Source organism: Mauremys reevesii, linkage group 24 (assembly GCF_016161935.1).
Source record: "Mauremys reevesii isolate NIE-2019 linkage group 24, ASM1616193v1, whole genome shotgun sequence".
In the NCBI taxonomy this organism is placed as follows: domain Eukaryota; kingdom Metazoa; phylum Chordata; order Testudines; family Geoemydidae; genus Mauremys; species Mauremys reevesii.
In genome coordinates, this window is record NC_052646.1 from 4,973,817 (window position 1) to 4,999,557 (window position 25,741).

The 25,741-nt window shown below is 53.9% G+C and overlaps 1 protein-coding gene across 2 annotated transcripts; it reads right to left on the reverse strand.

Moving 5' to 3' along the window:
- Positions 1-261: 261 nt before the first annotated feature.
- Positions 262-25,039, reverse strand: PAQR6 (progestin and adipoQ receptor family member 6). Of its 2 annotated transcripts, XM_039513123.1 has the most exons (9): positions 24,915-25,039; positions 19,494-19,695; positions 17,531-17,658; positions 15,132-15,337; positions 13,368-13,494; positions 10,230-10,326; positions 7,976-8,120; positions 7,036-7,333; positions 262-4,753 (listed from the first exon to the last, which is right to left on the reverse strand). In XM_039513123.1, the coding sequence occupies exons 2-8, from the start codon at positions 19,542-19,544 to the stop codon at positions 7,062-7,064; spliced, it is 1,026 nt and encodes a 341-aa protein (XP_039369057.1). In that variant the 5' UTR covers positions 19,545-19,695; positions 24,915-25,039; the 3' UTR covers positions 262-4,753; positions 7,036-7,061. The 2 variants fall into 2 exon arrangements, with proteins under 2 accessions (XP_039369057.1, XP_039369058.1); XM_039513124.1 differs by lacking the exon at positions 19,494-19,695 and having other exon boundaries at positions 24,915-25,011.
- Between the last annotated feature and the right edge of the window lie 702 nt (positions 25,040-25,741).

Sequence of the window (25,741 nt, forward strand, 5' to 3'; positions counted from 1 at the left end):
CCAGACAGCAAGTGTGAAAAATCGGGACGGGGGTGGGGGGTAATAGGAGCCTATGTAAGAAAAAGACCCAAAAATCGGGACTGTCCCTATAAAATCAGGACATCTGGTCACCCTAGACCCTGATGGATTCAACCTCCTGGCTTCGCCAGAGAGTCCGGTAGGGCAAAGCTTTCAAAACCTGGGAAAGCCACCTGCAGCAGAGGTGGTCACAGAACTCGGGCATCCTGATTCCCAGCCCTTCCTGCTCCGATCAGTGAATCGCGCTCCCTGGCAGAGCTAGGAATCAAACCCAGAGCTTAGATGAGAGGAATGAAAGGAATGTACTAGAAGTCACTGCTGCTTTCAAGGCACTGCTGGCTGGGGAAAGGAGTGTTAACAGAAATCACAGCTTTGAAGGAAAGGTTTGTGGTATTCGAGGGACTTGACTGGCCCTTCCTCTTTGAAGCAAGCAGCCAGGCTCCTCTCCCGAGCGCTGACCCCTCAGCGAGGGAAAACGACACCACGAACAAACCAGTTTTTGTTCCAAAGTTTATTCCAGTTTCGATTTAAAGCTGTTTATGCCACACACACGCAGGCCGTTAAAAACCAAGCACCCCCTAGAGCGGACACAGCACAGTCGATCCAAGGGGCTGTCCCGGACAGATGGACGGACACAGACAGAGGCAGGTTTGCTGCCTGCCCAACGGCGGCAATATTAATAATCCATCTCAGCAGCAGCTCTCAATCCACTAATTGACAAAGGACGGCAGCAGCCAACTTCCAACTGTCCTCTCGAGTGGGGTGGAAATTCATGCAACCTTATCGCCCAGTAAGTGCACTCAAACCTCGGTGAATGATAGAAATGGAGACGCTGCTGAGCAATCCCTTCAGGCCTGGAACCAGGGGAGGGCAGCTCCCTACGCCACATTCCCCACCCGATTTCCTCGGGAGACTGTCCCACAGCACAGAGGAATTGGGCTGGATCCCTTTAAATAGCATGTGGGCCTTCTAATTCAGAAGCCAACAGCAGCAGCATAGGTAGGCCTGGCATAGATACAGTGATTGTGGTGGTGGTACGTTCCCGGGGTTTACACATAACCTTATGTAGCAAACCAAGAAACAAGCTGGCGTCCCAGGAAGGCCCATGAGAGGGCTTGCAACCTATTTAAAGGGACGCCACCCCATTCCCAGACACTACACCCAGCAGTCACGGTCAAAGCTGGTCCTGATATTGACACATCTGGGTCTGAGCACATTGGCCAGCTTCTGTCCTCTGGTCCAGGCCTTTCGTTCGGGGTTAGTTGCATTCGTTATGCCCAGGAAGCACACGGAGTATAAATATAAGTTAAGTCAATGGGAGTGGGTATTTCCTAGACGCTGGCTCAAATCTTTCCCTTCCAAAGACGGGTTTCGATTCGGGGCTTCCTTCCCCAAATCAACAGGCCAGGACTAACACCCCCACCATCGCTACCTACAATAAATAGGGAGAAAAATACAGAACACACTGGGATCTAGTGAGTTCTCACTTTCAGCACGCTAGAAAATAGCAAAGAAGTTGCTTTAGGAAACACAGACTCAACCCCACAAAATGCAGGAGGACAGAGAAGACGACAGCTCCGGGTTGTCTAATACCCAGCCCTGATTCCTCATCCACAGCTTTATCCCCTAGGCCACACTGCCAAGCGATTCTCCAGTCTTGAGTTTAAAAGCAGAACCTCCGGCGAGATCCCGTCGAGCGCAGAGCAGCCTCAGAGAGGAGCCGTTCATTCTACACCACAGAAAAATGTCCCTCCAGCCCCGATCCCGGGTCGGGATGAATAATCCTTAGCGACGGGGGCTTCAGAGATTCACAGGATTGGGGCGTCTACACAGAGGCATAACTACACCTGGGACTATGAGCTTCACATAACACACGGTCCCGCGCTAGAGTCATTCCTTCTGTAGGTGCACAGAGCAATGCAGCCTCGGGCCCACAGCGAGTCAGCAACAGCACCATCAAGGGACTAGAACCGGAGACTCCTGACCCCTCCCCAGATCTCCTGCTCTGACCCCCAGATCTCAGTCTCACCTGGAGCTGGAACGACAACCTCCTGCCAGACGGACAGACAGACAGACCCACGCCGACAGTATTCCAGATCTAACCCCCAGATAACCACTTCCCGGAATTCAGGCGGTGAGGGGACAGCCAGCTGGTCCGACTGATTCTACACCATGAAGGCTGCTCTGGTGCCGACCTGCAGGCCTCTTCTGTGAGAAATAACTGAGGCGCGGCAGAGCTCACGGTGCAGATCGTTGTGTCTGTTGCTGCTGCTGGCAGGATTCTAGCTACAGAGAAAGAAGGTGGGGAAAAGCTAATCTGACAAGCAGGTGCGTGTCTTGGGAGCCAGTCTACACATGGGTGAATAGCAGGAGCGTAGCAGAACCGCAGGCAGCCCCTTGCAGCACACAATGCTGTAAATCTACCCCCCGCTACGCTGGCTTCGTGCAGACATGCGCCTGTATTCCAGGTGCTCCCGAGGAACACAGGATAACCAGAGGGGGACCTGGGTTCTTTAAGAGGCAAAGGTGAATTGTTACAGCAGAAGATAATGCCGGGGCGCCAGACTACAAGCTGTGCCCCATTCTCAGCTGGTGTTCGTCAGCAGAACTCCGCTGCTGTCAATGGAGCAATGCTAGTTAACGCCAGCTGGGGATTGAGTCCAGCCTCTGGGTAAATGGAGACCGATCTAGGACAGAAGGCGCCAAGGCCTCGCCAAACATAGCCTGGATTGCAGGGGTGGGAGGATGACACGCTGCCTGTCATTGAAACAGACAATCACCCCTCGCTCCCAGGAGAATACAGGCCTAGATGCAGCAAGGGGCGAATCTGATACAGGTACGAGGACTGGGCTACAAGACTACGCTGAGGTCCGATCTAGTGAGAACGGTGTGGCCACGGGTCAGTAACGGCAGGGGAGCCTCGCAAAAATTATTAGTGTGAAAAAAGGCAACCACCAGCCGAGCCAAGGACGGGAAAGGAACACGACAGTACAGACACTCTGCTGAGACCCACGGTGTCTGCATCCGTCTTCTGGACCAGGCGTCATGGCTAAGCCACTTGGGCTGATCCGGCCCGGCTGCTGGGAGCAACCTGGATCCCAAAGAACCCAATGCCCGTGGGGAGCCTGGCCAGCCCCGTGGAGCAGCTTTCGTTTGTTGGGAAATTGATCCGCCGGTCGGTGGGTGGAGAAAGATGAGGTCCAATAGCTGCCATCCACAAATACCCTGCTCCGACCTGCTAGGGGCCTGGCACCGCCCTGCCGCTGGGAGTTCCAGGCTTCTAGACAGGCCGGTGTGTGCGCACACATCCCGCACTGGCAAAGCGCTCATTGATTCCAGGGTGCAGGATCCCTACAGCAGAGAGACTGACCCATGGTCTGTGCAGCGCTGGCTCGGCTGAAGTCAATGGGAGTTTCCCCACTGGTTTCCCAGGTGGCCAGGATCCCACCCCCGCTCGCTGGAGAGCCAAGATCAGTTGCTGGGCCCTTTAGAGGCAGCACGGAGGGAGGCAACGAATCAAATTCAGACCTATTCGAAGCAGCTGAACCTCCAGTGATTTCGGCACAGGACCCTAATCTAGTGCCGAGAATGGGGGTGCAGGGAACACCAACAGGTGCCTCCTCAAAGGGGGGAACAGAGTCCGGGAGAGTCCCCAAAGAAGCCAAGCCGTCGGGGGTTTGTTCTCTTCGCTTAACGAGGTCTTCCCACCTGCCTTTTTAATTAGCCTCTGATATTAGCGCCTGCAAACAGGACATAAGCACCATGCAAGGGTGTTAAAGCATCTTAAGCTTTGAGTCTACGTTGCGCCCCTCCCCCTCCCTCTCCCTCCCCTTGCGCTAGTGAAAAACCGCCACCGTTCTGCTGCGGGAGCGTCTCACGCCCACGCGAGGGCCGGGAGAGGTGTGGAAAATAATCAGGCCTCAAGTTTGGCTATTGCATTCGCTGCCTCGACTAGCTCCTCCTCAGCACCTACTAGGAACCACTTCAAACTACTCCTCTCGCTGGCCTGGCTACGCCACCTTTCTACCAGCCTAGGGCCGATTCCTAGCACCCTGTCAGCTCGGCACAGCCCAGGAATAACCGTCACCCCGAGCCCAGGCTGGGTCAGTCGCTTTTTACCAACTCAAAACCTCAACGTCTCCCCCTTTACCTCTCCGGATGATTTGGCCTTGTTGCGAAGGCCCTACAAAAACACACCGTAACCCATCTCAGCTACGTCCCTCCGGACTGATGGCGGTTGAGGACTCTCCGGGACAAGTTCCCCCACTGCTGGGCCCTAGGCATGTGGGGATCTCCAGCTGGGCAGGGTTGGCGTCATGCAGCACTCTCGCTACAAAGCTGACCTCTCAGAGTGCACTGATTTCCCCGGGGCCGGATTCTGAGCGCTGTTAGCCCCTCCAGGGCCAGGCGGGGATGTCGGCGTTGCAGGCGGAGGTGCGAGTCGCAGTGCAGGGTAGACAGACTCGCGCTAGCTCGGCTCCAGCTAACCTCTGTCCACCCGGGCTGCGCAATCAGAGTCCAGCTTGCCGCATAGACAGACACCCTCAGGGAGGGATCTGGAGGCAGATTTTGGCCAAGGCGTAAAGCTCAGCGAAGAGTCAATGCGACAGGAGAGCGGAAATGAGAAACGTGCCGCAGCGCGAACCCTCTACCGGCATCACCTGTGAGGGGACAATGGACTTCTCCTTGGACGGGTCACTGAGCGGGAGTCGAGAGAGAGATTTTATACTCAGAGCTGGAAGGAAATTTAAAAATACATCATAAACCACACACACATCCCACAAAAATACACCATAAACAACACAACCAGACACAAAAATACGCCATAAACTGCGCGCACACACACCCCACCCCACAAAAATACACCATAAACCACACACACACAAAATACGTCGTAAGCACCCCACAAAAATACATCGTAAACCACACACACACAAAATACGTCGTAAGCACCCCACAAAAATACACTGTAAACCACACAACCAGACACCACCCCACAAAAATACACCGTAACCCACACAACCAGACACACAAAAATACACCGTCACACACACACACACACACACACACACACACACACACACACACACACACAAATACACTGTAAACCACACACACAAAAATACACTGGAAACCTCTCGCGCACACACAAATATACCGTAACCCCCCATACAATACACCACCCCACAAAAATACACCATAAACCACACACACACCATAACACTCTCTCTCACACACACAATCCCACAAAAATACGCAGTAAACTACACACACACACAAATACACTGGAAACCACAACACTCACACTCTCTCAGCCAGGCTTAACATAATCTAGATTTGAATCCAGCCTGCTCCCCCACCAAAACTAGCCCTGTTGCAAAAGACAAATCTTCGCCACATTCCCCCTGCCCCAGCCGGGTTTTCACGTCGGCCCCTCCGGACTAGGGCTGCCAACCCTCCAGGATTGCCCTGGACTCTCCAGGAATTCAAGATGAATCTACATCATGTGATGAACCCCCCACCCCACCCCCAGGGACACATCCCTGACAGCGCAGAAGAGCCCTGGGTCACCCGAGGTGGGAGGCACCCACCAGGCTTCTCCTGCCATCGGTTGGTAAAAAAGGAGCGTGCGAGCGGAAGACAGGATTCACCTCTGTCCATAGACCCGCCAAGCCCCTGGCCCACGGGGCCCTCTCCACACCCGATCCACAGATACGGCCCCCGGCTACGGAGCTGGGCTGTTCAGCTCAAGCTGCAGAGGCTCTCGTGCGTGGCTCTGGTGGCTGGTGCCCCAGGGCATCAGCTGGCACGTTGGCATCCAGCTCCTCCCCTTGGGGATGCAGGACAGCGCAGGTGAGATATTCGCAGGCTGGCGGGGCTGGCAGAGAGCCGAGGCGGCTCTGCGGTTAGCGGGCGGAGCTACTGGGAGGTGGTGGTGGGCGGTTAGGGACAGAGGCCAGCAGCTCGTTAGATGAACTCAGGGGAGCCCAAAACACAGGCCCAGGGCGAAGGCCGGCCTACGAAATTCACATCCCCAGTTGCCCCAGGAAAGAGGATGATTAGCTGCACGTTGTGGTTGTACCTAAGCCTGTCCCGCCCCAGCGACTGGTGGGAGCTTACGCAAACATCAGGGTCCTGTGCATGGGGGTTTCTAGCCGGCTACATGGGCCCCTGCTTGGCCTCTCATTCGAGCATCTCCAAGGGCTTTGGGCAGGGCGGACAAGCAGTATTAGCCTGTTTACGGATGGGGAAACTGAGGCGCAGAGGAGGGAGTGACTTGTCCAGGGTCACACACCAAGTCAGGGCAATGGTTGGGAACTGACCCAGGAGTCCTGGCTGCCAGTCCTCTGTTCTAGCCACTAGGACCAGACTCCCTTACAGAACTGGCAATAGAACCCAGGAGTCCTGGCTCCTAAGCCCCTTGCTCTAGCCATAAAAATCGCACTCCCCAGAGGTAGGAATAGAACCCAGGAGTCCTGCTCATGTGCCTCTCATCTTGTCTCTGGCCAGTAATGGAGTTGAGCTGCCCCATTCCAGTTTGGATTTCAAGCCATCCAGGGGCTAGCAGGGGACAGCATCAGCCCGGGGGTTCGGCTCGGGGATAAAGGGACAGGGGAAAACCCTGGATCACGCCCACTTCCCAAAGCTAAACGGCCACAAGCGTCTCCGGAGGCCTCCTCTCACTGGTGACACACGGGCGGCCCACGTCCGCGGCCTCACGGGAGGGCAGCTGCAGTCACAGGGGGTCAGAGCAGGGGATCAGGAGTCAGGACGCCGGGGTTCTTCTCCCAGCTCTAGGGGAGTATGGGCTATTGGTGAGAGCTGGATCTAGGGCTGGAGGGTTCGAGCACCCCCACTTCAGGGAGCGTTCGTCTGGGAACCTTGTGACAAAGGCCCGGGACGGCCCCTCCCACACGGAGCCGTCCTGAGGTACGAGAGGTGGATCCCGCCAGGCACTGAGACACACACACTCTAGGGGCCTGTCTCCCTTCAGCCCCCTCTGAGCCCAGCCCTCACCCGCTGTCTCTGGGGCCGGGCGGGCATCACTGCTCCTTGGGGCGGCCCGCCTCGGGCACGGTGCTCTGCAGGATGGAGGAGCCGCCCGGCCAGCGCAGCAGAGCCACGGTGAAGCCCCCGATGATGAGCAGGTTCCCCAGCAGGGCCAGGCTGACGGTGCCGAAGGTGGCGGAGAAGGCGGGCGCCGGGGCCCGGGTGCTCAGCCAGGCCTGCCGCGAGCGCACGTCCGACAGGACGGCCTCCAGCTGGAAGTGGGTGCCCACCACGGCACAGATGTGGAACAGCTGGTGGCTGTGCCCTGCCGAGAGAGAAGCGTGGGGGAGAGGTCATCACTCCCGGCTGTGGGTAACACTCACTGGGGCAGGTGGGGTGGGGGAAGGGACCTGCCTGGTGGGAGGTGCAGAAAGGGGCTGAGCTGATGGCGGGGTTGAAAGGTTAGAAAGGGGCCTGTGGGGGTCTTGGACCTGGGCGGGGGGGAAGAGAGAGATGCCAAGAAAACATCCCTCCCTGCTTTTGCTTTCGAAAGGGCCTTTCTGCACCTGGCCTGCCCCCACACCCCAGCTCCCAGGGATTCACCCCACAGGTCGCTAAGTGATGGGGAAGCTGGCGGACCGAGTCACTCCAGATCTAGACATTGGGGCAGGAGGGGCCGGTGCTGGGCTCCTGAGCATGGCTGGGTCTGCGGCATCGAGGCGACTGGGGTTGCTGGGGGGTGGGGCATGGTCAGGCACCTCGCCCTCCATGTGGGGCAGGTCACAGGCCTCCTGGACTCCCCAGCGAGCAACCAGGGGCAGCCGAGGCCGCAGGAGGGGTGAAGCCATCACAGTGCGACGCGCCCTGCTGGCTCTGGTCGACCGGCCTCGCGACAGGGCGTCGAGACACACGGACATGGCTCCTGCAGAGCGGGCTGGGGTACAGGAGCCGGGTTCCCCCCCCTTACCAATATAGTCGAAGCGCCCGGGCGCCAGGCGTTCCGGCAGGTGGGAGGCGAAGAGGAAGCCGGTGAGCAGGGCAAAGAAGAGGTGGTAGAAGTAACCCGCGGTGGCATCGTTCCAGGTGCAGCCGTCCCCGAAGCAGAACAGAAGCTGCAGGGAAACCAGGGAGGGGGTGGGAGAGAGGAGAAGTAGTTGTAGGGAAGACAAGTGAAGACCCCAGGGTTCTAACCTGGCATGTGCTCTAGTGGTTACCTTGGGGGTCAGGACTCCTGGGTTCTATTCCTGGCTCTAGCCATGTGATCTAGTGGTTAGAACATGGACCTATAGGAGACAGGACTCCTGGGTTCTATGCTCAGCTCTCCTGCTGATGCCGTTGAGCAAGTCACTTCCCTCCCCCGCCTCAGTTTCCCCAAAGCAGGACAGGAACACCTCAGCGAGAAGCCGTGAGGATGAATTAGTAATGTTCGCCTTCCTTTGTATCATTACGTGTCGTTTATAGCTTGGAGCTGCCTAGAAGCCCCAGCAGCGATCGGAGCCAGGCACAGTAAGTACCCACAGAAAGAGTCTGTAGTGTAATTAGTCGAGACAGGGAGGGGAAACTGAGGCACACCGAGGGGGGACGATCAGCCAGCAGGTTTAGTAGCAGGGCTGGGAATAGAACCCAGCAATCCTGACTGCAAACCTCAAGGCTCTGTCTCCACCCTGCCTACCTTATGGCACTGGGCATTTTCCCAAAGCAGGGCCTAACTCTTTAGGTCCCATTCCGGCAGCTGCCTCACCCCCCAGAAGCCAGCGTGGGTCACCCTGGGAAATGCAGCACCCCAGGGTGGGTCATCAGACATTCAGACACAACAAATCCTGCGCCTTGGACTAGACCCGCCTCGTGATCCCTTCTAACCCAACGGTTCTGGGATCAGCAGCAAGGGTCAAACCTGGGACCTAGGGATTGAAAAGCACAAGCCTCTGCCAGCTGAGCTCGGAGACCCAGGTCCGCTAGCCAGTGCTGTAGCCGGCCCATCACCTCGGTGGTCCAGCCCCACGGAAGGGATAGAGCCCCACATTAGCTCCGTCTCCCCTACAAGCGCTACAGCTGTGCCCCTATAGCGTAGACATTCGCGACAGCCACGGAAGGGTTTTTCCCCCTTTCACTGTAGTAAATCCACCCCCTTGAGTGGCAGTAGCTATCGACGGCAGAATTCTTCCAGCAGCCTAGCAGTGTCTATACCAGGCTTAACTGGGGGGGGGGTGATTTTTCCACCCCCTCCCCCCGTGACATAACTAGGTCGACCTAAGTTTTAGGCGTAGACCAGACCCAGGTGCGGATTATGGCAGCAGATCCAGGAGCAGGAAGGTCTCAATTCCCCACCCCTGTATCCCGCAGCACCAAGAGCCGCTTCCCCTTGCTGTTGTATTCCGCCCGCCCAGCCCGCGCCCTCTGCAACACAGCCCCGGCCTGCGAGCAAACAAAAAGCCTGAGCGGTTCCTTTCTGCTGAGGTTGAGTCACATCCTGCATCGCTGAGGGAAACAAGCCAGGGAAGCCGTTATTGTTTGCATCGCTGGCCAGAACCCTGCAGGAGGCATTAAAGAGACACTCCCTTTTTAACAACTGCTAATGTCTTCCTGGAAATGCCTTCTCCTGGGTTCCAACCACTCTCCTGAGTCCCACGCCTCGCCGGCTCTCTCTCCCGCAGCCTCCCAGTGGGGACAGGGACAACATTTGCCACAGCAATCTGCAATCTGCCCCCTCCCCGTCCCCAACTCAAGACACCTCAAAGGGACAGCTCTGCAAACAGTGCTGAGCCCCCACTCTTAGGAAGTCAGGACTCCTCCAGGTGTCTCACGGTGCACAGCCAGAAGTCACGGCTATGAGGGTAGCACCTCGAGGCCCCAGTTCTGGACTAGGATGCAGAACAAAAAGACACCCTGCCCCCAAAGAGTAAACAAAGCAAATCTAATCCCTTTTGGGAAAAAATTTCCCTTAATCTCTCTGTACCTCAATTTGCCCATCTGTAAAATGGGGAGAAAAACGCTTCCTTTCTTCCACCCTTTGTCTATTTAGAGTGTCAGCTCTATGGGGTAGTGGCTTTGCAGCACCCACTGCAATGGGACCCAATCTTAGCTGAAGTCTCTAGGCGCTGCTGGTGTACAGTAATGTACTGGGCTAAGTTCTTTGCATCAAGGGCTGTGTCTTCATACATGTCCCTACAGAGCCTAGGGCAAGGGAGCCCCACCCCAAATGGCTCCTGAAATGGACTTACCCTATAAAACAGTGGGATATTGTCATAGACAAAGGGATACACGAAGGCTGTTGTCCGTAAAACCTTGCTCAGCCGGGGACACTCCAATTCCGGGAAACTGGGAATCACACAGGGAGAGATCTGGATTAAGAGCCGCGCAGACACTAAGGGTTGCCCATGAGCCTCACTAAATTCAGTTCTGGAATGGATGCTGAAACCAAACCAAATCTTCCCCCTTTTACCAGTGCCTTGGTTTATTAGCGCGGATTATTACAGCAATGCTCATAAGTCGATTACTACAAATGAACCTTCGCACACTGAAGCCGGGATTGATTTTTCAAAGGAGACGAAGGTCTTGTCTACATAGCCATTGACAACTGCAGAATAAGCTATTCTGTAACCGCTCCAGTGTGGGCACTCGATTCCAGTGTAAAGGTGATTTTATTCTGGAGTAATTACTCTGCTTTGGAAGTGCATTAATTATTCTGTAACAAAAGTGTCTTTTAGTCCATACTACTGTGTGGACACCAGATTATCCTGGAACGGCTACTGCCTAATAGTTTATTCTGTAATGGCTATTCTGATCAGGATCCCTACTGGCCTCAGATACCAAACTCCCTCCAATTGAGCATCTAACTTCTCACCTTTGAAAATCCAAGCCTGAGTGATTAAGAGCAGAGAGCAGGATGGAATTCATGTTAGACTGAAATGTTAATTTACTGTTTGCAATTCACTCAGCTTGGAAAATGCACAGACTGGTCAGTTTAAATGTTTTTTCTTCCTAGTGAATTTCACACCAAGATGCATTTGCAAGCCAGGCAGGGGAATTTTTGTTTCTAGTCAATTTCCCTTTCAAGATGATCTCATGCACTTGAAGGCAACCAGGGAATTTGGTTGGAGATATAAAGGGGAATATTTATCATCACTCTTAAGGTTTTGTAAAAATTTGATGGCTTTTGGGTGTTTTAAAACAAAAACAAAAAACTAATGAAGGGAGTCAAAGACAACGTGACAGCATCCCACTCATTGTAATTAGTATGATCCCAACCAAATCCGGAATGATGCTTGATTTCCTCTCCCCCTCCCACTCCCGGAAGTGTGTGTAGTTTGATTACAAGTTAAGTCTGCACCGAGAATGTGGTGACAGTAAGTGACAATAGTTGCCAAGTCCGGCTGCATTCTTGCATAACAGCACTTGGACACCATTCCTGGTCATTTCTGTTTCAAGTTATGGTGGAAAATATGCTTGTAAAAAAACAAAAGAAAGAAAGAAGGAAAGAAATTGCCATTCTATTTTAGAAAGTTACAATGTCAAAACTCCTGTCTCAGCAGATCTGTGGGCAGGCAGCGTTGTCTCTGCCGTCTTCAATGGCAAAAATAAGCCTATGCTGCTTTGTACTCCTCCTATAGCCCTGTACAGCACCATTAACCGCAGAGCCAGCTGGATTTTATTCCTCTTTCTGCAGCAGCAGATTTGCTTGCTAGTTCCAATCAGCTGTATAAACCCAGGGAAGACAATAGGACTGCATACGGGTTCCTGATGGCACAGCATGGGCCTGAAAGATTTTTATTATTAGTGACAATGTAGGAAAAGGAGAAGCAACAGCCAGAACAACCTTGTTTTCACCAGTGAATAAAAAGAGATTTGATCTGGAGTAACTGAGAGGCAAGACCCCCCAGCTCTACACAGGACCATTCCTACAAAGTCACATTTCAGACTAGAACCTCCCCTTGAAATTAAAAACGCTTCATTTCCCAGCTTCGGGACTGAGGCCCAATGACCTGGAGGGAGCAGCAGCTGCTCTCGTCAATTTCAAGAGCAGATCAGCAGCAAGGGATGATTAAGAAGAGAGCTGGAGGTGGGAGCAACCTGGGAAAGCAGGAGATCTTAGCCCTACAGTAATTAACAACACTTCCCTCCAGCTGCATAAAGTGGAAACCCAGGTTTACAATTGCTGGACCAAGATCTCACAGCCATGCTAACGCGTCCACACTGCACTACGCCGACCTTCTGACTCGGGTCTGCAGTTTGAGCTGCATCCAGACTGCAAAAATGACAGGGCTTGGACCCGAGTCAGCGGGACTCTCTCTGATCCACCCCCAGAGCAGGGTCTGAGGACCTGAGTCCTTGCTGAGCCGAGTCAGATTGATCTGTGTGCGTGGATGGAAGAGGGGACTAGGGCTCAAACCTGAGTCAGAGGCAAGACTTAGCATGCAGTGAGGACAGACCCATGACTGGAGGATGGGAGAGGCTGAGGTATAGGGAATGGGAGTGATCACAAGGTCCGGCAGTGAGACAGTAGCTCAGTAGGGAATAGAACCCAGGAGTCCAGGTCAGACACCTTATCCGCTGCTCTCGCCACTAGATGCCAATTCTCCTGCTACCTGGGTACTGGCTCCCTTTAAGGACTGAATGGTTATGACTCTACAGAGGGATTTGTTTGATCAGCGTTTGAAATGAAGGCACCTGCTTCCAACAGAACAGATGATACAATAGACTAGGATTTTACCCTCTGCCTGAAGCAACCCGAGTGAAAGCAGCCAGGGCAGGAGAACCAGCGTCCAGTCTCAGAGTGGATGACCTGATGAAGAGCTGTGCACAAGCTTGAAAGAGTCTCTCTCGCCAACAGAAGTTGGTCCAGTCAAATATATTACTTCGCCCACCCTGTCTGTCAGTGGACAGAACCAGAGATTTCAGACAGGTGCAAGGATAATTATGGACTAACCTGCCCACCACAGGGGATGTTTCCCAGACCCGTGACAGCTAGAGGTTGGCTTATGACCTGAAAGACTGAAACCCCATGTCCACTGTTTTTATCCTATGTCATGTAACCATAGATTGTTCTCTTGGCTTCAGTCGCATCTTGTGGCAAGGAGTTCCACAGGCCAACGCGGCACTGCATTCAAAACAACTTGTGAAATTATGCACGAGTCCCACTCAATGCAGCCCCTGCTGAAATCAACAAGGGTTGTATGTATGGGTGTTAGGTGTGGAATAATTTGCCTCACAAACTAATAGGACAGATCTGCTGACTGGCTGGGGTGTTAGTGTATTATGCATAAAGAAACAGATGCAAGGAGGCTTTGCAGAGCAGACAAATGGATACGCCCTGATATTTTGCATAATACGTTCTTGGTACTGCATAGATCCTTACATACCGGGAGTAACAAGACAGACTGGTGCAGATAAATGAGTTAAAAGCAGCCATTGGTACAAAGTAATGGTGCAAAGTGCTGTTAACCCAACGGTCTGGCATCGCATAGGCTCCATATGTGAAAGCACAGCCTATAACACAAACACACTACATTATGGGATGGCATTGGTAACGACTCCAGCTCACAATTCTGCTAGTCCAGGGGTGGCCAACCCGCGGCTCCGGAGCCACCTGCGGCTCTTCGGAAGTTAATATGTGGCTCCTTGTCTAGGCTCCGACTCTGGGGCTGGAGCTACAGGCGCCAACTTTCCAGTGTGCCGGGGGGTGCTCACTGCTCAACCCCTGGCTCTGCCCCAGGCCCTGCCCCCACTCCACCCCTTCTTGCCCCCTGCCCTGAGCCTGCCATGCCCTCGCTCCTCCCCGTCCCTCCCTCCCCCCAGCCTCCTGCACGCCATGAACAGGTGATTGGGAGGTGCTGATCGGTGGGGGTGCCAGTGGGTGGGAGGTGCTGGGAGCTGATGGGGGGCTGCTGATGTATTACTGTGGCTCTTTGGCAATGTACATTGGTAAATTCTGGCTCCTTCTCAGGCTCAGGTTGGCCACCCCTGGGCTAGTCACTTAGCAGCAGGGAAACCAGCAAACTTTATGAAACCACCTTTGGGAGCTTAATACAGCTGGGCGGAGATTTTCAACTGAAACATCTTTTTTTTTGGCAACAACAACAACAAGTGGATTCAGTGGTACCAAAAATGCCAGTCGTGTCGCATTGTTTTGGTAGGAACAAGATGCCAACGAACAATCAAAAGTTCCGTTTTAACATTTTCTGAAACGAAACATTTCAATTTGCTTATTTCAAAATTTTACTTCCATTTTTAGGTGGTGTTTTTTTTTAAAAAACAACACATGAAAAAAACATGCTCAAAAAACAGAACAAAATGCTCCATTGAATTAAATGCTTCATTCAGCCCAAAATGGAATGCTTTGGATTTTCTGATTCACGGGAGTTCCATTTTTAATTTAATTTTTCTTCCAGAATGGCCAGTGAATAAATAAATCTGTTATTTGCCCTGCTTTAGACTTCAGGCTGTTGGCAAAACCTAGTCCAGCGAGAACTCACTCCCCAAACTGAAATCGATCAGTTGTTCAGGGGGAAACGAGAGAGGCTTTAGGGCAGTACCAGCCTGAGAAGTCAGACTGGCTCTGGCCGATGGACCTGGGGAGCAGATTCCAGAGCCCAGGGGGCTGCGTTTGAGCGTGAAGGGGCCTGGGAGGGGAGCCGGCTGGGTGTGCATTTCAGAGCTCTCAACCATCGAGAGGAGAGTCTGTATTTCTCACCGTGGTGAGATTTCCTAATTGGGGCAGATCTCCCATGGGTGTAAATTGGTGTCACTTGAAGTCAATGGGGCTGTGCTGATTAAAGTGACCAGATGTCCCGATTTTCTAGGGACAGTCCCGATTTTGGGTCTTTTTCTTATATAGGCTCCTATCACCCCCCACCCCCGTCCCGATTTTTCACATTTGCTGTCTGGTCGCCCTAGTGGTGATTTACAGCAGCCGAGGGCGTAGCCTGGGGAGCTGCCTGGCTGACCCAGAAGGAGAAGCGCACTCCCAAAGGCCGGGCTGTTAAACAGAGCTGCACCTGACCCAGGACCGAGGGCATCCGGCTTCCAGAGCTGAATTCTGTGGCTCGAGCCCCTCCCTAGATACAGGCCCAGCGACCCTCTGGCCTCGTCTTTAACTCGCTGCCACGTGGCCGCTCCGGACTTACCCAAGCTGTAGAGGCTGAGGGCTCCGTAGTCGAAGAAGTAGCAGATGTGGCGGGCGTGGGTGGACATGGTGCTGAAGGTGTGGGCGCAGCTGGAGGTGAAGGGGTACAGGCAGACCAGCAGCATGTAGACGAGGAAAGGCCAGTTGTAGGCGTCTCTGCAGAAATCCAGGGAGGAGGAGAGCACCAGGAACCGCCACACGAAATACCTGAGAGATCAACGGGCACAAATGGGGATGGTGCATCACAGGGACGATAGCGCCCCCCAGACCTTAACGAGGTCTGGGCCAACTTCCCACACCCCCTGAGCTTAGGGAGCCGGGAACCAGACCTCCGGAGTTTCTAGGTCAAGCTCTGCAGCAGTGTCATTTCAGTTCCCACGTGGTGAAACTGAGGCAGAGATGAAGAGAACAGAACAGAACTCAGGATTCCTGGTTCCCCGTACCCCCTGCTCTAGAGACCATTCCCTGATTCCCAGCCCCACCCCCGTTCTAGTCACTAGGCCCTCGTTCCTTTGGAGAGCTGGGAATGGAACCCAGGAGTCCTGACGCCTGCTCTACTCACTAGACACCGCTCCTTCAAGGGATGTCTACACGGCACCTAAACACCCAGCTGGCCCGTGCCAGCCGACTGAGACTCGCGGGGTGGGACTGTTTGATTGCAATGTTCGTTTCCAGGCTCAGGCAGAAAGCCAGGCTCCAGGACCCTGTAGGGTGAGGAGATCCCAGAGCCCAAGCAACGAAACAGCCCTTCGTAGACCCCTGGTTCCCAAACTTTAACAGCTCATATCACTTCGATTAAGCCTCCTGCACGTTTCATCACGGAGAACCAGACAGGAAACAGCAGGAAGCCAACCCAAATAAAGAGTTTCTCCCACAAATATTTGGGTCTTGAGCAGTCCAGGCAAACAACGCACGACTACAACAAAGCTTAAACTTGTTCTGCTAGGAAGTCGTGGTCACAGGGATCGGGCTGCCGGCCCCCACAGGGGTTGGGGTGACCAGATGTCCCAAGTTTATAGGACAGTCATGATTTTTGGGTCTTTTTCTTATATAGGCTCCTATTACCCCCCATCCCGATTTTTCACACTTGCTGTCTGGTCACCCTAGGGACGGCTCTGTCTGCCCTCACAGAATTTTTTTCTGAGAGCCCTGATACATTTTATGAACCCCCAAGGGCTCACGAACCCCAGTTTGGGAACCACGGGTGTAGACCAAGCCCCAGGAGCACGAGTCGGCTGGCACGGGCCAGCCAGGGGGGTTTCTTTCACCCTCAGAGGCCAAAGACTGGAACCCCGGACTAATGACTCCCAGTCCCCCGGTCTGGCCACTAGACCACCCTGCTCCCATTGCTGGGACGGGTTCCTTGGAGAGCTAACAGCTGCTTGGGGACCCAGCTGTCGTTTCTTCATATTGACTATTGGGCAAAGAGCAGTCGGCACCACAGGAGGAGTTGAGGAAAACAATCAACTGGTTTGAAGATGGAGCTCGAGCAGTTTCTTAAGGGGATGACCTGAGGGGGCTGCCTGCAACAGCCTGGACTGGACTCTCTGACCCAGGAGGACACTTTCAGTCCTGTCTCCTCTGTAATAATGTGCAAGCTTTGGGCAGTAGATTGGCACCCCTCCACCAAGGCCACCGCAGCGAAGGGCAGGGAGCAGTGAAGAGCTGGGTGGCAAAACAGTTTTTCCGCCCCCATGAAAGTTCAAGAAAGCAAAGAAATTCCCATTCGGAAATGGGACGAAAATTAAAAAAAAAAAAAAAAGTTTCAAAAGGTTTGGCCTGGTCAATGATTTTGATGTTTTTCACGTGTGTTATTTTGATGGGCGGCGGTTTTCTTATTTTAGTGGCTTTACAGCTCTAAACAAAGAGTCACTTTGATCCGGAAAACCCCCAATTTTTCATTTGAAGAGGCTGAAACAAAACATTCCACTGAAACCGCCCTTTTCCCCCATGACGAGCAGGGGCGGCTCCAGGCACCAGCACGCCAAGCACGTGCCTGGGGCGGCAAGCCGCGGGGGGCGCTCTGCCGGTCGCCGCGAGGGCGGCAGGCAGGTTGCCTCCGGCAGCTTGCCTGCGGAGGGTCTGCTGGTCCCGCGGCTTCGGCGGACCTCCCGCAGGCAAGCTGCCAAATCCGCGGGACCAGGGACCTCCAGCAGGCAAGCCGCCGAGGGCAGCCTGCCTGCGGTGCTTGGGGCGGCAAAATACCTAGAGCCACCCCTGATGACGAGTTTCGACCGATCGGCATTTTCCGTGTTTAGCTGAAAGATTCTCCCCCCCCCCACCTTGCTTTCACAAGTATCTCCATTGAATGAGTCCGTGCCCCCAGGAAGCCACGCTCCCCGGCAGGACGGGCATCGCCCCACGGCTGAGAAGTTGCACTTCATGTGGTGCAGCCCTTACCAGGTCGGGAGGAAGTGGGTCCAGATATTGACAGTCTCGTTGGTCATTTGGAAGGAGCTCAGGATACAGTCCAAGGCAGAGCTCTTTGGATGGCGGTAGCCGGATATGATGCCATCCTCCCAGAAGATCTGCCCGGGGAGAAAAGCCACGTCGGGTCAGAGGGAACCACAACGAGGTGTTATTTCATCCCTAAGTGAATGAAATCCACCTTGGGACATCCCTATACAGTTTCCCCAAATGCTTTCCACAGGAGGTCAGTATCAACCCCCCATTGTACAGATAGGGAAACTGAGGCACAGAGTGGAGCAGTGACTTGCCTAAGGTCACCCAGTGGGTCAGTGGCAGAGCTGGGAAGAGAACCCAGGTCTCCCACTCCCCCGGGCGGAGTCCTATTCCCCCTCCCCCCCCCAGCATGGGGGGGTTTGTCTGTGGACCAGGAGCAGATTCAGGGCCCCTCTCTTTCATTGGGGGATTTTCCACGTGGGCTTCTGTGCCGGGAGCTGCAGGGAGATCCCTTTGGAGGAGAGAAGCAGGGCCATCCTTGATGCAACAATCTGTCCTGGAATCACCGCCGCATGGGAGAGGCAGGGCTGGGATTCCGGGAACAGAGCCTGACTTATGCTCACTGTTCAGAAAATTCAGCCGGGGGCAGGGGACCTGACCCGCCACCCACCCAGCCCTGTCCTCACCACTCAGAGTCATTTCACTCACTGCATGTTATGCTGGGAGAGCGCTGAGCTCATCCCAAAGACAAGTGTAAATCAGGGTCTACGCTGACTCCAGCTGGAGATCTGGCCCAGTGACGCCAATGGAGCGACACCCATTTACACCAGCTACGTGGGATCTGCCCCCATTGGCTCCAATGGATCTGGACAGACTTATGCCCACTGGGGATAAGATCCTGAATTCGGAGGACACAAAAATCAGAACGAGCAGACTAATAGGAGAAAGACGGCAAAAGGCCACTCTGTTCAGATCAGCAATTTACTAAGTGTGCGTGCGGGTGTTTTAGAAGCGGGGGTGGTCCTGCTGAATAGGGATGGGGGGGTAACGACTGTCCTCCCCTAAAGAGATTTTATTATTTGTATCATAGTAGCACCCCAGAGCCCTAGGCATGAACCAGGACCCCCATGGCGCTAGGTGCTGTACAAAGAGAACAATAAATCGGTCCCTGGTACCACCACATCACAGAACAGCCTTATATATATAAGCCTCAGGAAGTTAACATGGGCTTTTTAAAGCCTTTGCCACCTTCATTGACCTCGTGCACCTGATTCTCCCAGGTCTATCCCAACAGGACTGTGTTGACTTCAGTGGCATAACTCCACATGTACCTCTGCTCTAACTCCACGGGGGTCCCTCCTCGCCATTTACCCCCCAGCAGGGGAGAGGCAAACGAGGCCTGTGTGTGCTGAATTGTTTTCCATCCTAGATAGATCAATTGCAACTTTCTCCAGGTGAATCTTGTTTTGTCTACTGCTCCCATAGCTGATCCCGTTAGTACGGCACGTGCGTGTCCTCTGCGGTATTTGCAACTTGGCCTCCTTTGGCAGCGTGTGAATTTCATTTAACATGCCTTCCCCGTACCACCTATAAAGATGCTAAATGAAACCAGAACTAACCCTGGTCCCTGCATCCCAACCCCACTCACTTGATCTCCCCGCTCCTAAGTCAACAGATTGCTTGATATATCGGTACACTCCATATTGTATGCGCCAATTACATGGAGCCTCCGTGTTGCAATTGAACCCTATATTACAATATATTATTTAGCCACTAGATGGCTCCATATGCAGTAGAGCGCTCGGGGAGGGGGAATGTGGTTGCCTGGTCAACAAAGGAGACAAAGCTGGGACTCGTTCTGTGTGGAAGGTTGCCTGTTTGAATCTAGTTCCTGCTTAGAGACAGATTGGAATTGCACAGATCAAGACACGTGATCGGGGTGAAGTGGGGCAATACTCACACGAGGTACTTGGTGAACCCTGAATATCTGAGGCAACTTTATCGTCAGCATTTTAGGTCAGAGGTGGGTAGGGGAAATAAATATTAAAGGTGCAGGTGGCTTGGCCTTCAGGAGAGCAGCAATGAAGCCCTCAGAGCTTCTAACTCTCCTATGCGGCTTCGCTCTTCTCTAGCCCCTTGCTAGAGGGTTGAACATTGGTGTCCTGGAAAGACATTGCAAATAAAGGGGGAGAGAAAGCAAAATAATTATCCTTGCCCAGCAACACAGAGGGAATATACAGTCAGCTTGCATCTGGAATTGTGGACTAGGGCTCAGCACGTCCCAGGTACTCTCCAAACACAGCAGCATCAGCATCCCCTGCCCCGAAGAGTCCGAAAGATCTCACAAGCAGGAAAGATTCTAGCTGCCCGGAAGCTGTGATTGCTTGGATTTCGCCGCATTGGATTGGCTTAGCAATGTCGCGAGATTTAATGAAAAAAATCACAGATTTGGGGTTTGTTTAATTTGCCAGCTGGTTTCCTTGGTGCTCTCGCTTCATGATTTTAAGCTCTTTTTTTAATGCCCTGGCCACTTCCAGGGATTCTCACCACAACATTTTTGGTGGCCTCAGAGTGTGCCCACCAACTCTTGCTGGTGGCCGCTCTGACAAACCCGTGTCTCTGTCCCTTCAGCGAGAGCCCGACCCGGGGAAGGTAGGTCCGGAGCTTGTGTACCAGGCTCTCCGTGCCCCGGCCGGGCTGGAGCAGGGGAGCTTCCCAGGGGATCAAACACCACAGCTGCCTCCACTGACAAGAGCCACCTCTGGCGCTACACAGACAGGCCCCCCATGTCCCCAGAGGTGCTGCCGAAAGCCCTTGAGGAGGCTGCGTGGTGCAGGACGCCGATCCCTGCTGGCAACTCCAATCTCTGCCCAGGCGTTGGAGGCTGTTGCGACTGCAAAAAAATCTGCTGGTGGCCGCCTTTGAGAGACGCTGCACTAGATGGACCATGCCACATCTGGTAAAGGAACCAGGACTAGCAGGGAACATCTGCATCTCTTCTCCTTTTCTCCAGTTACTCATATTGATGGCAGGTGTTTGAACAAAGAAGGGAGCTGGGGTTGAGACTTGAACCCCAACCCCTGCTCTCAGTTTTGGCAGTGTGGTCCAATGGTCAGAGCAAAGGGCTGGGAGCCAGGGCTCATTGACTCTGGGAAGCAGCGTTTCCTAGTGGTTAGAGCAGCAGACGGGGAGCAAGGCTCCGGGGGCTCTATTCCCAGCTCTCTCGTGGACTCACTGCACAGCCTAGGACAGGTCACGGAGGCGTTGCTCTGTTCATGTTGCAAGGTCTGAGTGAGGGACTGAAGTTTTAGGTGCCTAAGTCCCATTCACTTTCAATGAGACTTCAGCACCTCACCCAGTTAGGCTGTGCAGCATGAGCAGAACGATGCCTAAATACCTTGAAAAAACCAACATCTGGAGCTTAGCCCCTCTGTGCTTCATCCATGTCCATAAAACGGGGGTGATTCTCACTGGTATTGCTGTAGCACTTAGCAGCCCTACTCACGGACCAGGAAAAGGTGCTGTCCAGTCCCAGAACACAGCCAGCCCCTGCCTCAACGGTTGTACAATCAAAGTACCAAACAAGAAACCCGTCACGCAGAGAGGATTAGCATCATGCCGTCTTTTGCCAGCCCGGTCGGTTTAGGCTGCAGACCTTTTGGGGCAAGGACGGTCTCGCTCTGTGTTGTCTGTGCAGCACCTGACACGATGGAGCCCTGAGCTCAGCTGGGTGCTCCAGGTCATCACAGATCACAAATGGCCTCTGGAAAGACCTAGCATAATTTTGCATCAGATTTCGCCGTCCGCCAGACCCGTAACGATAAAGGGAGCTCAACAAGCCTCCAAAATCTTTGGAGCAGGGGGTTGGACTAGATGACCTCCTGAGGTCCCTTCCAACTCTGAGATTCTATGATTCTATGAAAATCGACAGATGTTAGAAATCAACGTTGCCTTGTTTGGCTCGAGTTTCCTCGACTCCCCCAGCGGGAGCACGGCCCTATCCTGCCAAAAGAACAGCAGCAAAGATCAACTCCCCCTCCCCACCCCTTTGCTAGAAATCAATCCTCCTTTGTCAGTTTCACACAAGGCTTCCATTGAATGCCAGCCATCTGCATCACGTGACTCCCAAAGGGTCAGGAGGGAGCAGCGGAAGCCAAGGTGAAAGTTAGCTGGGGCTTCAAATCGAGACGCCTACCAACTGCAACGGGGTTCAGAAAGATCTGACTCTGGATCAGCCCCTTGCTGTTTGCTCAGCATTCAGTGCTTTGTCCAAGATGACAAGCAGATCTGCTTGTCCCTGACTCCGAGCGTGCCAGCCTGTATCTATTGCTGCTGCGTCTCTAGCCTCTCCCCATCCATCGAGTTCACTCCTGGTCACTCTGAACAGCATTAGCCAACCGAGACTCATCAGACCATTTGAGGGGAGGAGGAGAGGGAGGGCAGAGCCAGATTTGAAAGATTTAACATCTTGAAGATTTTCTTTATTATTTTTGTCAGCCTAGCGCCTAAGAGCCCTACTCAGGACCTCATGGTGCTAGGGGCTGTACAAACAGACCAAAAAAAGACCCAAAGACCTTCCGATCTAAGTCAGAAAGACAAAGCGACAACAGATGGAGTCAGACAGGGGAGAACAAGGCGAAAGTGATCGGCCCACCAAGGCATAACCGTTGCCAAGTTTCCTGTAGGCATCCCAGCCAAGGAGAGTTTTCACGTTCCAAGTTTAGAGTCATCCAATCGGAATCCTCATCTTTCCTAGGGTCAGACTGGCCCTGCTCAGGTGCCTGGCCAGAAGGGAGAAAAGTGAAAGGAATCTTTGAACCCAGTTCCTTTGGGCGAGGGCCCATCCAGCTCCCTCTCCGTCTTTGACTGGGCCCCTCCCACTCCACATACTCAGAACAGCCTCCCAGCTCACCTCCTTCCCTACCTGGGGGTGGGCTGCGGGGGAAAAGACCCTTCGATGACGATGACACAGACAGATGCTGTGGCGATGAGGGCCAGAGAAGAACCCAAACGAGACAGCAGCGGGGGCCAGTGGGTAGAGCACTGGGGCTGGGAGTGAAGAGAGCTCCCGCTCAACTGATGATGGAGTTTGGGGAAAGTCCTTCCCCTTAGATCGCCCTACCGAGCCCCGGCTCCCAGGTGGCGGCGCGGCATGATTCACTAGTGTTTGAAAACAGCTCCAGGGTTCTAGGCTGGAAGATTTCATAGGCGGAAAGGCAAGTTGTGGCAAGCATCAGACAAACCCTGCGATGCGGAGGAGTAAGATGCTTGTGAGAAGGGTGATACTCTGACTACGTTGGTAATTATGACTCCCGCCGCTGAGGGAACTAACAGAGCGCCTCATATTCTTCATCAGTTTATTCTCACAAAAAGCGGTATAAGTCCCATTTTACAGATGGGGGAAACTGAGGAAGAGAAAGACTAAGGCCCAGAACCTAATAGGTAAACCTGAATACCTTTTGCGGATCTTGGCCAACTGACTTGCCTGAGGTCACACGAGGAGCCAGGAATTGAACAGAGATTTCTTATCTATGTGGCGTAGGGTCTTATACTGCTGCCCATCACCATAGCCTCTGGGCACCTTCCATAGAAAATCAGTATCAATAGCCAAGTCCGTAGCGGACTTTATGGAGCCTCTGGCTTGTCCTCCTTCAGGGTAAAACCCTGAACCCCAATCCAGTGCTGCACCCCCAGACCACCCCTTCCTACCATCGGCACCTGAATGAGGGGCATAATCCCCATTGCAGAGGGGCAAATGGAGGCACAGAATCTGCATGACAACAGACCCTAACCGACCTCCCATACCCCAGCCTTGCCTGTCTGACGATTTAGGAGGAAAGAAGCCACGGGATCGATTTTAAAATGCGTTGGGAAATGAAGCCTTATAAAGAGGCCTCTCTGCAACGACGCTGCTAAGCGCTCAGCGACTTTCCGTATTCAAAGCACTTCGCAATCATCAGCGAATAAAGTCTCACCCCTGCCAGGCAATAAGACTGCCTCACGCTCACCCAGGATAGTGCTTTAGCAGCTGAGCCCTTCGCAGCCATCACACCGCTAAAACCTCCCCGGGTCTGAGGAGAGCCGTGGTGCCTCCATTTTACAGCTGAGGAAACGGAGGTGCAGAGAGGGGATGCCGCGTGCCACTGGCCGAGCTAGGAAGAGAACCTGGGAGTCCTGACTCAGAGTCCGTCCCCTAAAGCCCCAGCAGCCGTCATTAATCATCCGGGGTCAGACCCCCCACTGAGGGGGAGGGCCAGGAGTGCTGCAAAGGGGGCCCAGGGATAGGGGTGCTAGCCTGGGACCGAGGATGCCTGGGTTCAATTCCCAGCTCCGCCACCAACTCCTTGTGTGACCTTTGGCAAGTCACTTAGTCCCTGCGCCGCAGCACCCCCTTGCCACGGGCACCCCCTTGTGCCTGGACACAGCAGTGCAGGGGACTTTGCTTCTAGCGCCCCGGTCACTGCTTCCTTGGCCTCAACGGTGTCCTGACTCTCCCAGGGTCTGGCCCTCCAGCCAGCTCACTGAAAAGTTCAATCCCCTTCTGGGGTAACAAAAGGTCCAAGCAAATCTCTGAACGAGCAGCTCCTGTCCCCCACTCTTGAACCTGCCTGTGGCGTTTCTCCTACGCTGCTACCTCCAGGCAGGTTTCCCCTCCACGGGCCCCCTTTCTAGGGACACCGGCAGCTTCCCTCTGGGATCTCCCTGCTCCTTTCAGGGCCCTTCCAGAGGCGCCCAGCCGGCTCCGTAGGGGTCTCTTTCCGGCTGGCTTCCTAGGCCCCCTCCTTGACTGAGTTCACGGCTCTGTTTAAGGAGCCCTCTCTGATTCCGCTCCCCCCTCCCCTAGACACAGGTGGGGTCAGTCGTTATAAGTAAAGTCTCCTTCACATCCAGCTAGGGTCACTCCGGAGATTGAGGGACAGCTGCTAGCTCACGGCCCGGCTGGGCCCAGCTGGCCTTAAAGGTCCAGCCGGCCTGTACAAGGGGGATCGTAGCACTGCCCTACCGCTCCAGAGCGCGGTGAGGATAAATTGATTCAAGACCGTGAGGCTCTCGGCTACTAAGTAACAGGGGCCAGATAAGTACTGTAGCTAGATTGACTACAATGTAACTATGCCAGTTTACACCAGCGAGGATCTGGTCCCGTTCCACAGATGGGGAAACTGAGGCACAGTGTTTGGGGTGGGGGGGGGAGAGACAGCAAATCAGAAACAGAAACCAAGAGTCCTACCTCCCTGTCCTCCAACAGACAATCCCCAAGCAGGCGGGTGGCTCCCTTCGCACAGTGTATTAACACGGAAAGGGGAAGGGAAAAAAAAAATCAGCCAGCTGGTGACCACCCTACAGCTAATGGTAAAGCCAGAGAGCAGAAGAAATGCCAAACCTGGTCCAGCGATGGTAGAAGGGGGATCCCCCAGCCGTTGCTACCGCTTCATGGTATCGGCTTGGAGCTCAGCGTTCACTGCATCGGAAGGGGCCCTCCGAACTATTCCACTGTTGTGTTTTTTCTCTCTTTTTTTAGCCACATTCCTTGGCAGAGCACATGGAAAGCAGCCAAGGGCTCCCTCCCATGACAGCTCCAGCCTATTGGTGGAGGGGGAAGAAAAGGCCTCTTTGAGAGGCTGGGATCAGGAGACAACGGAGTCAACAAAAAGGAGCTTTTGTACTGGAAATATCCCATTATTCCCCCCCCCCCCTTTACGTTTTAGTCTTAAAACGTCCACCGCAGAGACTGCAAATCCATCGGGCGCCCTCCCTTCTGGGGAGGCCTTCCCCAGCTAAGAGCGTTAGCCTCCAGAGTATAAACTCCCAATCCCTAGTGTCTGCCCAGGGCATTCCATACCCCACTTCTGGGCTCCCTCCCATCCAGCAGACAGGGCCCCCGCAGGGCACAGTTCACCAGCGGGGCATTATTGTGAAGACTCTCGCCCCCAGCTGTGCACATGCAGCTCAGAACCTCGCTGCATGATATTCTGGGTGGAAGACAAACCAGAAAAAGAGGAACCGTTTCTTGCCATCACCGAATCCAGAGTGTCCTTTGGCAACATCATCATGGTCAGATATCCCGTCACGCTTGCCCTAAAGGATTTCTGGAGTGCTTTGCAAACCGGGCTGTGACATTAATCATAATGCTCTCAATGCTTATCTTGGGCTCCCCCCCCGGTTTATAAAGGGATAATATACAATTAATAGATCTTACCCGAATGCTTC